The sequence below is a fragment of the Scleropages formosus genome, chromosome 21 (assembly GCF_900964775.1).
Source record: "Scleropages formosus chromosome 21, fSclFor1.1, whole genome shotgun sequence".
Taxonomy (NCBI): Eukaryota; Metazoa; Chordata; class Actinopteri; order Osteoglossiformes; family Osteoglossidae; genus Scleropages; species Scleropages formosus.
In genome coordinates this window covers 6420887-6434704 of record NC_041826.1, presented here as the reverse complement: position 1 = coordinate 6434704, position 13818 = coordinate 6420887, and the positions used below count along the sequence as shown (strand labels likewise).

The window sequence follows — 13818 nt, the reverse complement described above, 5'->3', positions numbered from 1 at the left end:
TAATGAAGGTGGCTTGCTTTGTTCTGGTTAACTCAGTTACAGGGATGATATTTTCATCTGCTATTGCCATTCATTCAAACCTACTAAAATATCTAAAAATGTTAACATCAATCAAAAAGTAAACATATACCCTGGGAAATCTACTCCAGAATACTCTTTCTTTGTATCTGAACAGTGATTTAAAAAAATAAATAAATATGAAAGGAGCAGTTGGTAGTGTAGTGGGGTAGCTTAGTGGTTGAAGCTGGTGTGTGTGGCTTCAGAGGTTGCAGGTTTGAATCCTGCATGAAGCTATAGTACCCTTTAGCAAGGGATGTGCCATTAATCGCTCTATTGAAACTTCCCAGTTGTGTAAATGGATAAATAGTTGTTAGGCATTCTGGGAAAAAGGGTCAGCTAAATGAATAAATATGATCACAAAGAAAAAATAAAGACAGTAACTCATCACTATTTGTTGCTAAAGGAAGGGAAACTAGATAATCGTCTCTATAAATTAAGCAAACATTTTAAATTTTTTGTGTGCGTGCGTCATTTTGCCAATTAAATATAAAGCTGACATAAAAGAGTGGGTGAAAAATTAAAATAGCATGATATAATTAAGTTGCCATATATTATTAGAATGATTTTGACCTTCTTTCCTTAACTTAAGGCAGAAAGCAAAAGTAATTCTGTCACTCATGTGACGGTCAGAGAATAGTAGATGAGCAAATAGGTTGAGGAAAAGTGAGAGGATCAGTTATTTATGTGGAGAAGTGCTGAGAGAACAGCTATGGGAGCTCTGTCCTAGCACCACAAACAGAAAGTAAGAATTAAAATAATGCGGAAAGAATAAAACCAACAAACATGTAAAGAAAAAACTGCTAAGTTTTGTTTTTTCCACTGATGCTTATTAGTCAATGCAAAGTTAAACATAAGAAATCAAAACATTTGCTAATAGATAGATACATCAATTATTAATTGATGTTTTGGTGGGCAGACCAAAAGCAAATGTACTGTTTCTACCTCTACGCTGATCCAAAATACCCCATATTCAAAAGAGAAGAGGTCCAAAATAACGTAGATGGACTCCAGCTCGTATCTTCTAAACATACTAGATATTTGTTTAGAAAGTTGGCCTAGATATTAATATAACTGTTTTTTTTCTTTTATTACAAACTTGATAATCTCCTGTGTGTTTCACTGTTAACTGTTTATTTGTCCTTGAAGTGTACAGTATGTTGCTTTGTGAATTTTCTTCCTTTAGATCCTGTTTTATGTTTCTTTATCGTGTGTTTCAGCAGTCAGTGTCCTTAACATGCTGATGTTTTATGTCAGTCTTCTAATACTCCAAAACCAACCTTGTAAGACTGACAGACTACCATTAGCATTTCCCTGATGATATCATCCCTGGTTACAGTAGCTTTAGCTGTTAAATACAACAGATTTCTTTTTTTTACTAAAGATGTCACAGCATCTTGAATTTTTATCTTAAATGGAAATCTTCCGTTCACACAGTATTATCTTGGTAAAAGACTTTTTTTTAATATATATATATAAAAACTCCACCAGCTCCAACCAGCTCAGAACCAACTTCATCAACTCCACCAACTCCATCATCTCCACCAACTCAACCAGCTCCACCAACTCCACCAGCTCCACCAACTCCACCAGCCCCATCAACTCCACCAACTCCACCAACTCCACCAACGCTATCAACTCCACAATTGGGGTACTCTTCAATTCCTGAAGCAGAGAATATGAAGACAACTGAAGAAGAAAGCCCCAGTATACTGAGCTGTGAGATTTCAGATCCCATTGCCCAGGTTTGCTGGTACAAGGCTGAAGAAAAACAACTGTCTCCAGAAGCTGGAAGCACAGAAATTCAGTCTGATGACAGCACAAGGGCACTGATTGTCCCTTCAGAGGAGTTATATCACGAAGAAATAAAAATCAACAGAGCTAAAGAAGATGTTATAGAAATTAAAACAGATGAAAAAGGTGATTTTCAGCTACTGTATATTTACTTTTGCTGTATTCCACATTAACCCAGCTTTTGCAGTGCAAGCTTTTCTGTCCTTTTCTGACCAGCCTTTGGAAATCTGACATTCAGTGGTTGTTCCATGGTGTCAGTGACTTGTCTGTAAATATTAACTATAACACAGCTGCAAACCTATCTGCTCTGCTGTTTACCAGTTTTTCCTTCACTAAATCCCTGTATTCGCTCGATAACAATAATAATTTCTCTTTGTGCAATTTAAAACCCCTTAGCCCCACCAGTGAGGTTCATAGAACTTCCAGAAGGAGAGAAGAACAAGACTATTGAAGCTGGAAACCCCATTGTCCTGCAGTGTCAGATCTCAGACCCCAGTGGCCAGGTCTGCTGGTACAAGGATGGAATGGAAATCTCCCCACAGAGCGGAGCAAATGTACAAACCGAAGGGACTATGAGGAGACTGGTCATCCATTCAGCAGAGCTCTCTCATGGTGGGGTTTACAGCTGTGTCACTTCCGATGATGTCATGACAATCAAGGTGGATGTTCAAGGTGATTTAGCAACAGATCCATTGCGAGTAACAGAATATATGATAATGCTATATAAAATGCTTGACAGACATCTGATCTTTGTGAATTTGTTCCAAATTTGCCAAGAACCCAAAATGTTTATAAAAATACACTCTTACAGTATATAATGGGGTCCGAAACAAAAAAAATACTATGAAAATGTATTCACTATGTACCCTTTTCATATAATGGGCTCATTATTCAGTATTACAGCTTTTTTTGCCTGTGATCTGGTCTTTTTACTTCCATAATGGGTGGTAAAAGACTAGATATGCTAGTTGCATCTGCTGCATTTTCACTCAGTTGAGGGTTTTTGAAAAGAACAATGCAACCTGGGTGTAATGCGGTTGCTGTGTAGTTCTCAGGCTACCTTGCACAGCTGTACAATACAGTCCAGTGAAGGAATCAATTGGAAATAGTATGGGAAATAAGAATGATTAGTCAAAGAAGGATGCCTGTCTATACTGTGTTATTTTAACTAGTGTTTTTTAAAGAAAACAAGTCACTCCATTTGCAGTTCAGTTGCTATCCGGCTGTCAAACAAACTACAGTCAGAAGAGCTCAGTAAAAACAAAAATAAAATCAAAATCAATATGAGAAGAGCTTTCCTCAAAACAAACAAAGATATAAATAAGATAAATATTATAAAACATGTTGGTTACTGTTATGAATTAAAATCCCTTTGTTTTGGTATTTTAAATAGGTGACATGTTTTTTCTTCTAAGATTTTTTCTATTACAAATAATGGTAGTGCAACTGTGACACAACAGTTCTTCGCCTCATAAATATATCTAATGCTCCATTGTGAGCAATGGGTATAATTATTTGTTGTGTTTTATAAAGTTTGCAAATCTTCTGTAAATTTTGTTTTTTTAAGTTTACTCTTTGGCTTTTTTACGCAAACAAAATGTTGACTAACTAGAAAAATACAGGAATGAACAGAATATACGATAAAATTTCATCCACAGAATATAAAATCAGTTTTAAAATACAAAATACTTTAAAGGAACGCTGCATGGCTGTTCTCATATTTCACATTTTTTTAAAATTATTTTTCTAAATAATCCTTTTTTAGTTCCACCCGTAAAGTTCTCTGCTATTCCTGAAGCAGAAAAGCACAAGATCATTGAAGCAGGAGGCCTCATTTTACTGCAGTGTGAGATATCAGACCCTACAGGCCAAGTGTTCTGGTACAAGGATGGAAAGCAGATCCACCCAAAAAGTGGACATGAGATTCAATCAGAGGGAGCTATGAGGAGGCTGATGATCCACTCAGCACATCTGTCACACTCTGGAACGTACGCCTGTGAAACTAAGGACGATGTTATAGCATTCAAAGTGGATGTTGAAGGTGATTTTGCCTTTGTTTCTTGCACAAAACCACTAACAAATGCAAGACATCCTATGTCAGTGCATTAGTTACAGTCTAAGCAACATGTACAAGTAAAAACTGCAATGTTAAAAATTAAGGTTTTCTATATGCTATTTTTTTAAATAAATTCTTGTAACATTTCCAGTAATACTTACATTTGCAGCAAAATGAATATACGATTATCATTTATCTAAGTTTATTAATACTCTTGGTTCACTTGTTCTTAGTTTATATCATAAGTATTAAAATCATCTTTTCTTCTTAATAAAGCAAGGCAAGTGTGGAAATGTTAGGAAGTCTAGGAGACATTAAAATGTATGAACTGTGATTTTTTTTTTCCTACAAACCACAGCTTGTTTGTGGTTTGCTTGTGTGAGTGTTTGTTACTCAGATATGATTTAAAGATCTCTTTGAAAGTCTCTAACCCTGCTTCCAAATTACTGTGCATATTTAGATGGGCTTACTATTCTTACAATAATCATTGTCTCTTGAAAAATATGACATTTACCTGGTTCTAAAGTGCACAGAACTGACGCCGTTGAAGCATTGATGATACCAATATTACAGTCATTAAATATATTTCTTTAAACAAATCAAAACATCCGTAGCTCCACCAGTGAGGTTCTCTGCTGTTCCTGAAGTAGAGAAGATCAAGGCGTTTGAACAAGGCTGCCCCATTGTACTACAGTGTGAGATCTCAGACCCCAGTGCCCAGGTCAGCTGGTACAAGGACGGGATCCTGCTCGACCTGAAAGCCGGAATAGATATCAAATCAGAGGGCACCTCGAGGACTCTGGTTATCCAGTCAGCTGACTTTTCCCGCTCTGGGGTTTACATTTGTAAAACCGCTGATGATATCAGTGAATTTTATGTGGATGTTAAAGGTGACATGATATGCTTCTTGTAGCCTTTTTGTGTTGATTTCTTGGACAGTTAACTAACAAATCCATGACACAACCTAATCATCACCAGTCAACAGTTTCATCACTGTTGCTAGATGAAACAATGTTTGTTGAACTGAAATATCAGGGTGTAGTTTTCATAGAACTTAACCATTTCATCTAATATATAATTGCAAAGTGTGTCTTGTTTCTTGTAGCTGTTACACATGTGCCATCCTTCCTACCCCTTCAGTCAATTTCAGTTCATTCACAAGACCTCCCGAATGTTTTCACCTAATCAAATTTTTTTTTATTGGTTTTCAGGCCTAATTGCACTCCAACTGCACAGCTTTTATTAACTGATTTCTTTGCTTTGACAGTTTAGAAATTTCCCTGCAGAAAATTCCAGGCAAATGTCTTCATTACCAAAATGCTTAACTGTCAATGCATGCAGAATGTGCAAAGTCATCTTCTTAATTGTTAACATATAAAGTGAATACCACCAAGTAATTGCTTTACTCTGTCATTTCCTGCAGAACCTCCAGTAACTTTTGTGGAAATCCCCGAAGAGAGTCGTCACAGAAGTGTTGTAGAGCTTGACCCTCTTGTTCTACAGTGTGAGGTGTCAAGACCTGATGGCACTACGCAGTGGTACAAGGATGGCGTTGAAATCCAACCTACCGACAACATTACCATGCAGGCTAACGGTGTCGTGAGACGTTTTATTATTCGATCAACTCAGCTTTCAGACAGTGGGACATACACATGTCGAGCAGGAGACAGCACGCTTCTTTTCAAAGTTGTCATACGAGGTATAGTCCAACATACATTTTATAGAAATCGGTTGACTAAAGTGTCAAAGGTTGTGGAGATGAAGAGTAGACAAAATGACTTTGCTTTTCGTTTGTTTTATTCAACGTGTCTCATTTTGCAGAGCCTCCAGTGTTGATCATCTATCCCAAGGAAGACGTGCACCTCGATCGGCATGTCTCTGAGGAGATAGTGCTGAGCTGTGAGCTCTCACGCCCAAATGCTACCGTACACTGGTATAAGGATGGCCAGAAGCTACAGGAAAGTGAGAACATCAAACTGAAATCTGAGGGCCCTTACAGGAGGCTCAAGATTCTGCGTGGTGCTATAGAGGATTCCGGAGAATATGTGTGCGATACAGCAGATGACTCCATCTTCTTCCAGTTGAACATAACAGGTAGGTACCAGAGTCAAAACACATATGTCATGTACAGGGCAGGAGATTCGTTGTCTGTCAGAATACTATTAATTTTTTTTCATTGCAATTTGTTATGCAAATTTTTTACAGCTCTTGATGATTTTTCTTCCTTGGTAAAATAAATAAATAAATAAATATTCTGCCTTTTGACTCCACTGAAAGGAAAGTGACTGTTCTTTTTTTGCCTTTTTCAGAAGCTCCTGTCCGCATCGTGTCCCCTAGCCAGTCCCAAATGGAGCTGTGTCAACAAACGTCAGAGCGAATGGTGTTGAGTTGTGAGCTCTCCAGAGCCAATGCAGCCGTACGTTGGTATCGTGATGGGCTTGAGGTGGAAGAGAATGACAATCTTATCTTGGAAGTTGACGGGATCTATAGGAGACTCATCATCCCAGAAACCACTGTGCAAGACTCAGCTGAATATGTGTGTGACACAGTTGATGACTCAGTGACATTCTTTGTGAATATTGCAGGTACTTCATCCAAACAACCTTGAACTTCACATCTATGTGCCACTACTGCGTCTTTGTTTTTCAGTGGTGAAACATTTCTAATTATTTCCTCAGCTGCAGTGTATTGTTTTTACAACTGAATGTAGCAGTGATAAAAGTGTCTTATAGAAGAAAATGCAAATTAACTCACAATAGGAAGAAACTGTATGTGGAAATCATGAGATAGTTTTCAAAACAAAGTGTGGTTTCTGCAGAACTAAAGCATTCCACATGACTAATATACTACATACCTATACCTCTAATATGTAGAACCACCGGTGAGGTTTGTGCGTCCTAGAAAGATGGCGAGCACAGTGGAAAGATTTGTTGGCAATCCTGTAGTTCTTGAGTGTGAAGTTTCCCGACCAAATGCACAAGTGAGCTGGAGGAAAGGAGGAGAGGAGATTGAAGAGAGCAAAAACATCACCATTGTTGAGGATGGCATTTTCCGCCAACTAACCATTCACTCCTCCACACTCGCGGATACAGGACAATATATTTGTGATGCCAAGGATGATGTAATGGACTTCCAAGTCAAAATCAAAGGTAAGCAATTATACAACATGTTCATGGATTTTTCTTTCTGGAGCAGTTTCTTCCTTCACATTTTTCTTCCTACAGAGAAACCAGTAAAAATCCTAAGAACAGGAGATATGAAGACAGAGCATCATTGTCTGGTGTCTGATAACATTGAGTTGGAATGTGAGCTTTCAACTGCCAATGGTATTGCCAAGTGGTACAAAGATGGTGTGAAAATTGTGGAAAACGAGCATTTCTGCTTTGAAGATGAAGGAGTTTTCCGTTCCTTAGTCATTCTGAATGCTGAGCTCTCAGATACTGGAGAGTACCTGTGTGATGTCCAAGATGACAGCATTGTGTTCCATGTCACTGTACAAGGTATGGCATGCACTACATGTTGCCATTACTCAAAACTTTTCTTCAAATGGTGGAAAACAAATCGACTTGAAAAATAAGGTGACTCTTATTCTTCAGAACCTCCAGTCTTCATTTTGGGGAACTCGGAGAGTCCAGAGCACCACAGCCTGTTAACAGGAGATGATCTCATCTTGGAGTGTGATGTCTCTCGTGCTAGTGCTCCAGTAAGCTGGTACCACAATGGGAGCCTCTTGAGTTCTGATTCTCGTACGCATATTGAGAGCCATGGAACAGTTAGGAAGCTTGTCCTTTCAAGACTCGAGCCTTCAGACTCAGGGGAATATACATGTGATGCCATTGATGACAAAATGATCACCATTGTGAAGGTTCAAGGTAAACTGGAACCTGCAAAAGGGGCCATAAGAACATTCAAAATTTTTATTGAATAAACACATATGAGAAATATAAATTATAAATTGTTTCATTTGATTTTTTTCTCTCTAGAACTACCTGTCAAGTTCCTGGACAAAGCTAAGTTTAATACTGTTAGTGCGTATGAAAATGAGAGTGTGACGCTCTCTGCCATGGCATCCCGGGAGAACGCAAAAGTGCAGTGGCGCAAAGACTCAGAACACGTCCAGGGCGGACGTTTCCACACCAGCATAGAGGGGAAGACTTACCTCCTCACCATTAAACCTTTGAAGAGGTCAGACAGCGGCAAGTACACTTGTGATGCCGGCACTGACCAAATGCACTTTGAGCTTGTAGTCAAAGGTAAGGGCACCACTAAGAAAAGTCATTTTACTTCCCATGTCCTGTTTTTCATAGATTCATGCATCACGTCAGGGACACATACAGTGCTCTGTAAATGCTCAATACATTTGTACATTTTTAAACATTCTGTTGTCTTACAAATATCATTTGTGTATTAAAAATTCTCTGTGGCTTGAAAGTACATGAACTCTATAAAGATGGTGGTTATTCTTGTACAAAATAGAACATATAAAATCTAAATCTTTAACTGATAAAATGAATAAATGATTGTGATTTTCACACTTCACTCTATTTACCTACTTGGTTTAATCAATGCATCTTGGGGTTCACTTATTTTTGCACCACCACCACTTCCATTTTTCTACTATACACAATTTTCTCTAAAGCAACATATGGAACTGGCCATTACACACCTGTTATATCACAGAAGAAACACTGATTCTCAGGTAAATGACCATTCGCATCAAGCAGTGTTGTGGATTCATTAATTTACAAGATTATTGTGCTCATCTACAGAGTAAAATGCAGTGAAATGAACTGATTGAAAGCCCAGGGACAGTGGGCTACAGTAAACACAACAGTTTCAAAATAATCATAAAACAATACTTAATATTTAGTTAAATTCCTGACGTGATACATTTTCTCATATCACCCATTGATAATTACACTCATGTTTATGTTCATCAGAGCCAAGAATTAAATTTGTGAGGCCACTGAAAGATGCAGTAGCTCACAAAGATGGCGTTATCGCTCTGCAATGTGAACTGAACCGGGCCGAAGGAGACGTTCTATGGCGGAAAGACGGCCGAGAGATCACCCACAGTCGACGGCGTGCCATCAGGGCAGTTGGCCGGGAGCGGACACTCACCATCCAACAGATAACTGTGCAAGATGCTGGGGAGTACGTCTGCGAGTCCAAAGATGACAGAACATGTGCCAGAATCAAAGTGGAAAGTATGTCCTCAACAGAATATAAATAACATAAAACGGTACTAAACTCTTGTTGTCTTGAGTTGTCTTGACCGACCAGACTATCGGGCGTCGAATCGACTCCGCTGGTCACAGCACGCTTCCCATTCCTCTCTGGATCGCGCCTTCCTCATCCACGTAGCTCCAAACGTTTTTCTTATGTCGTCAATCCATCGTTTTGGAGGCCTTCCGAGTGGCCTTTTCCGCTCACGCGGATACCACTCGACAATTGCGCGAGTCCACCGATTGTCGGTGAACCGAGCAACGTGTCCGGCCCATCTCAACTTTTGCTTCTCGTACTCGTTGATGACGTCCCTCACGCCGGATTTCTCTCTGATCGTCTCACTCCGGATATGTTCTCTTAGTGATATTCCCAGCATAGATCTCTCCATCGCCCTTTGAGCAGTTACCAACCTTTGCTCTTCTCTCTTCGTGGTGGCCCAAGTTTCACTGCCGTATAACATTGCAGGTAAAACTGTGCCATTGAAGAGGTTCGCGCGGGTGGTCTTATCCAACTTTCCTTTGAGCACATCCTTGATGGAGTTGAACGCTTTCCATCCGGCCCTTATTCTCCGCGAGATTTCCTTCTCCATGTCTCGACGCATATTTACTTCTTGTCCAAGGTAGACGTATTCCTCCACCTCCTCTATTTCATCGCCTTGAACCACTATTCGGCCCCTTGTTGCGTAATCTGACCGCATGAACTTGGTCTTCATGCGGTTCATTTTGAGGCCTACTCTCGAGCTTCTGATGTCTAGCTCGGTTAGCATGGTCTGAAGTAGATCTGTGGTTTCGGCGACGAGGACGATATCGTCAGCGAAACGGAGGTGGGTCAGTAGCTCGCCGTTGATGTTTACGCCGCCCTTCCAGTCGATGTCTCTGAAGATCTGCTCGAGACATGTGGTGAAGAGCTTCGGAGAGATGGTGTCTCCTTGTTTGACGCCCTTCTTGACTGGTATTCTGATTGGCGACGACAGCAGAGCGATGTCGGTGGTACATCCGGAATTCGCCTCCCGTAGGAGTTCAATGTATTGTGCCTCGACTCCTTGCATCTCCAACGACTTTAGCACTGCGTTGATCTCAACGCTGTCGAAGGCCTTCTCGTAGTCCACGAACGCGACGCATAGTGGCAGCCTGTACTCTTTCGCTCTCTCCAGCAATTGGGTCAGAGTGAAGATGTGATCCATCGTGCTGTAAGTTCTTCGGAAGCCTGCTTGTTCCCTTGGTTGTTGTCCATCCAAGTGTTCTGATAATCGTGTTAGGATTATCTTCGTGAACAGCTTGTAGATGTGGGACAAGAGGCATATGGGACGATAGTTCTTCAGGTCTTCTCTATCTCCCTTCTTATACAGCAGGATGGTTCTCGACTCTTTCCACTGCGATGGTATCTTGCACGTGTTCAGATAGTGACTGAACCGTTCGGCGAGGATTTTCCAGAACTGTTCTCCGCCCAACTTCAACATTTCAGATGTTATGCCATCTTTCCCCGGTGCTTTTTCCCTCTTCATCAAATTGACGGCCCTTTCAACCTCACTTACGAGAATGGGGGGCACATTCTCCTTCCTTTGAAGTGACGGTGGTGGTTCAATCTTCACAGCAGATTTGAAAAGCTTAGTGTAAAAGTCTTTACAGATCTTTACCACCTCGCCTCTTTCATCGGCTGTAGCACCATCCGAGTTCTCCAGCTTCGTCACTTCCGATTTATAGAGTGCCATCCCCCTTTCACATTTCTTGAGGCTCTTCCTTTCCTCGGCGGCCTTCAGGAGCTTTTCCATCCGGTATTTTTCGAAGTCTCTCTTCAGCTGCAGTCGTATCACCCTGCTGAGAATGGAATATTCAAGGTGATCTTCCGCAGTCCTCTTCATGTTCTTTCTCTTCTCGAGAAGTTTTTTGGTTTCTTCCGAGATTCTTCCCTTCTGCTCCCTTGGGCCCGCCTCCTTTGCCTCCCTCAAGCATTCCTTCAGTTTCTCGATCAGTGAGTCATAATCATCGTCAATTCCGTCAATTCGGCACCAGGATTTCCTCTCCATCGCTTCCTGCAGTCGCTTTCCATCGTAGACCTTCACACGTTCTTCCCTCGACGTCAGATGCAGTGTCTTCTTCTCCTTTGTCCTGTCGATGACGATCTTGGCCCTGAGCAGGCGGTGATCGCTGCCGGTGTTGCATGGCGTTACGACAGAGACGTCTTGCAGAATGCGCCGCTTGTCGACCAGGATGTAGTCGATCTCATTGCGATGTGCAGCGTTAGGGGCTATCCAGGTCCATCTTTTCTCGCTGTTCTTCTTGAACAGGCTGTTCCCGATGTAGATTTTTCTCGCCTCTGCCATAGTGACCAAACGTTCCCCTCTTTCATTTCTTTCTCCAGTTCCAAACTTTCCAACATACCTTTCACCTTGCCTCCCTTTTCCGACCTTTGCATTGAAGTCTCCCATCACGACGGTGTAAGTGGATTTCCGAGCTAGCATCATGTCTAGCTGGCGATAGAACTCTTCCACTTCATCGTCGTCGCTGGCACTGGTGGGAGCGTAGGTCTGGATGATCTTAAGGGTGGCCTTTCCCGAGAGGTTCACGTTGAGCACTCCGATACGCGATGACACAAAATGGCATGAGGCGATCTTCGTAGTCCATTCTTTGCTTATGATGAACCCGACACCCCCAACTGATCTGCTGCCATCCGCTTTTCCTAGTCTTACAGCGCATCCATCTTCCCACCTCGCACTCATCTCCTTCTTCTGCCGAGTCTCGAAAAGACCCAACACGTCGCATCTGATCTTCATCTTCTCCTCCATCAGGTGGTTCAATCCGTTCCCCCTTGCCAAAGACCTGCAGTTGTAGGTGCAAATGGCAAGGTTAGTCCTGTTCCGCGGCGGCTTCTTGGAACCTGAGATTCTTAGCGGCCTCTCGTCGCTCGGATGGCGTACCGCCGCCGTGGCACGGTCCGATTGACGTGCAGGGTACTGAGGCCCATTTCTTCGTGCTGTTTTAGCCAGAAGATGACGCCACCCCACTGGCTAGGCGGGCAGGCCATTGCACCTCTTCAGTTTAGCTAGCTTCCAGCCTCTACAGGATGGACCATACGCCCGCTTCTGCTAAGGCGATCCACCTGCATGACCGATAGTCCGGTACCAATGCGGCATGGTTGAACCTGCCAGGATATACAGAGTATATCCAACCGCCATAGCTACCAGACAGCCATTGCCACTGTTGCGCCACTTTGAGGCACTGAAGCCGGGTTTGCAACAGTAAACTCTTGTAGTCAGTCCTAAATTAAATCTTGTTTTAGATAACTTCTCTTTGCAATGTATTAAAAATACCAAGGTTTAACTTTAAGACATGTCACTGGATTGCTGTCCAAATTGTTTTAAGGCACGATTTTTTTCCTTTTCCCTCCCAGCACCTCGAATTGTGGAATTCATTGCAGAGTTACACAGCACCACTGTGCTAGAAGGGGAGGACGCAACATTTAAGTGTGTTGTCTCTCCTGAGGACGCACAGCTGGTGTGGCACAGAGATGGGCAGCCTGTCGTTCCGGGCGAGAGGGTCACCGTGTCCAGCAGCGGGCTGTGCCACATTCTACATATCCTCCGCTGCCAGCTCTCCGACAGCTGCAAGATCACAGCGGTGGCCGAAGGGATTGTGTCTAAAGCCAGCCTTCATGTCCAAGGTGAGAGGGCATAAGAGGTTCAAAGCGGTGTCCAAAATATCAGTTTTCATTTAAACTGGCTCCTCAAGTTAAGAACATTCTAGTTACAAACTTTTGTAGATACAAACTTTTTTTCCTCATTTCCCATTTACTGTTTGATTTTTAAATATTTATTTTTTAATTCACATATATTTTCTAAAATGTTAGTGTTCGATTGCCGAGCCAATGGATGACGGTAAAGCGCACCAAAATAGCGTACGAAAGCGGGGGGTGCCGCTACTTTAGCTTGGAGACCAAGGTGGAGACAACAAAGAATGCGGAAAGTAGAGAGTGACATCTTCCACTGATTTAGAGGTCAAAGTGACTTTGAAGTTAAAAACGAAATGAGTTCTGAACAATTAGAGGTTTTTGATCAAAGGGATTTAACTGCATACCTTTTGTGCAAAGTGAAATGTCACCGAATTGTATTGGAACGTAGTTAATCATATATGAAAGTTTATAAAGTTCTGTGCAGCATGAACAATATTTAATGTTTCAGTTCATTGGTTGACTTGGAGAACTTAGTGAAATTCATTCAAAAAAACCATGCTTTGTTTATCGTCATAAACACGTGTCGACATCAGCCTCAACGCGATGCCTACGTTCGTAAACCTTGCAAACAGGCAGGTTACCGGAACAAACTGATATTGCTGTAAACAAAACACATTTTTTGCTCAGAGGCACAGGTGCTCTTCACAAAGAAAATGCACTCTGTGGCATTTGAAGAATATGGGGAGGCCACGCTGGAGGTGGAGGTGAGCCGGGAATCTGGGGAGGTGCGGTGGATGAGACAAGGCGTGGTCATCAAACCGGGGGCCAAGTTCACCCTCGGACAGAGCGGCAGGAAACGCACCCTCGCCATCCACAAGCTGGCCCTTTCCGACCAGGGGAGCTATCGTTGCGAGACTCTGCACGACTACACGCAGGCCATCGTCCGTGTGGAGCGTGAGTTCACACACCGCCGCAGCTGCCGCTCCGCCCTCCTCTTTCGCTTGTTTCGGGGAATC

The 13818-nt window shown here is 42.0% G+C and overlaps 1 protein-coding gene across 3 annotated transcripts in view; it reads left to right on the top strand.

Moving 5' to 3' along the window:
- The window catches only part of LOC108924243 (obscurin-like protein 1), a 38206-nt gene that overhangs the window by 17492 nt on the left and 6896 nt on the right, over nt 1-13818 (top strand). For 2 of the 3 annotated variants that reach the window (XM_018735475.2, XM_018735476.2), the window contains exons 5-17: nt 2248-2523; nt 3617-3892; nt 4522-4797; nt 5331-5606; nt 5729-6001; nt 6217-6492; nt 6781-7056; nt 7132-7407; nt 7504-7779; nt 7891-8160; nt 8848-9114; nt 12524-12793; nt 13490-13756. In XM_018735475.2, the coding sequence (XP_018590991.2) occupies nt 2248-2523; nt 3617-3892; nt 4522-4797; nt 5331-5606; nt 5729-6001; nt 6217-6492; nt 6781-7056; nt 7132-7407; nt 7504-7779; nt 7891-8160; nt 8848-9114; nt 12524-12793; nt 13490-13756 (3555 nt within the window). The remainder of the gene's footprint in view (nt 1-2247; nt 2524-3616; nt 3893-4521; nt 4798-5330; nt 5607-5728; nt 6002-6216; nt 6493-6780; nt 7057-7131; nt 7408-7503; nt 7780-7890; nt 8161-8847; nt 9115-12523; nt 12794-13489; nt 13757-13818) is intronic. The other variant, XM_018735477.2, reaches the window with a different exon arrangement.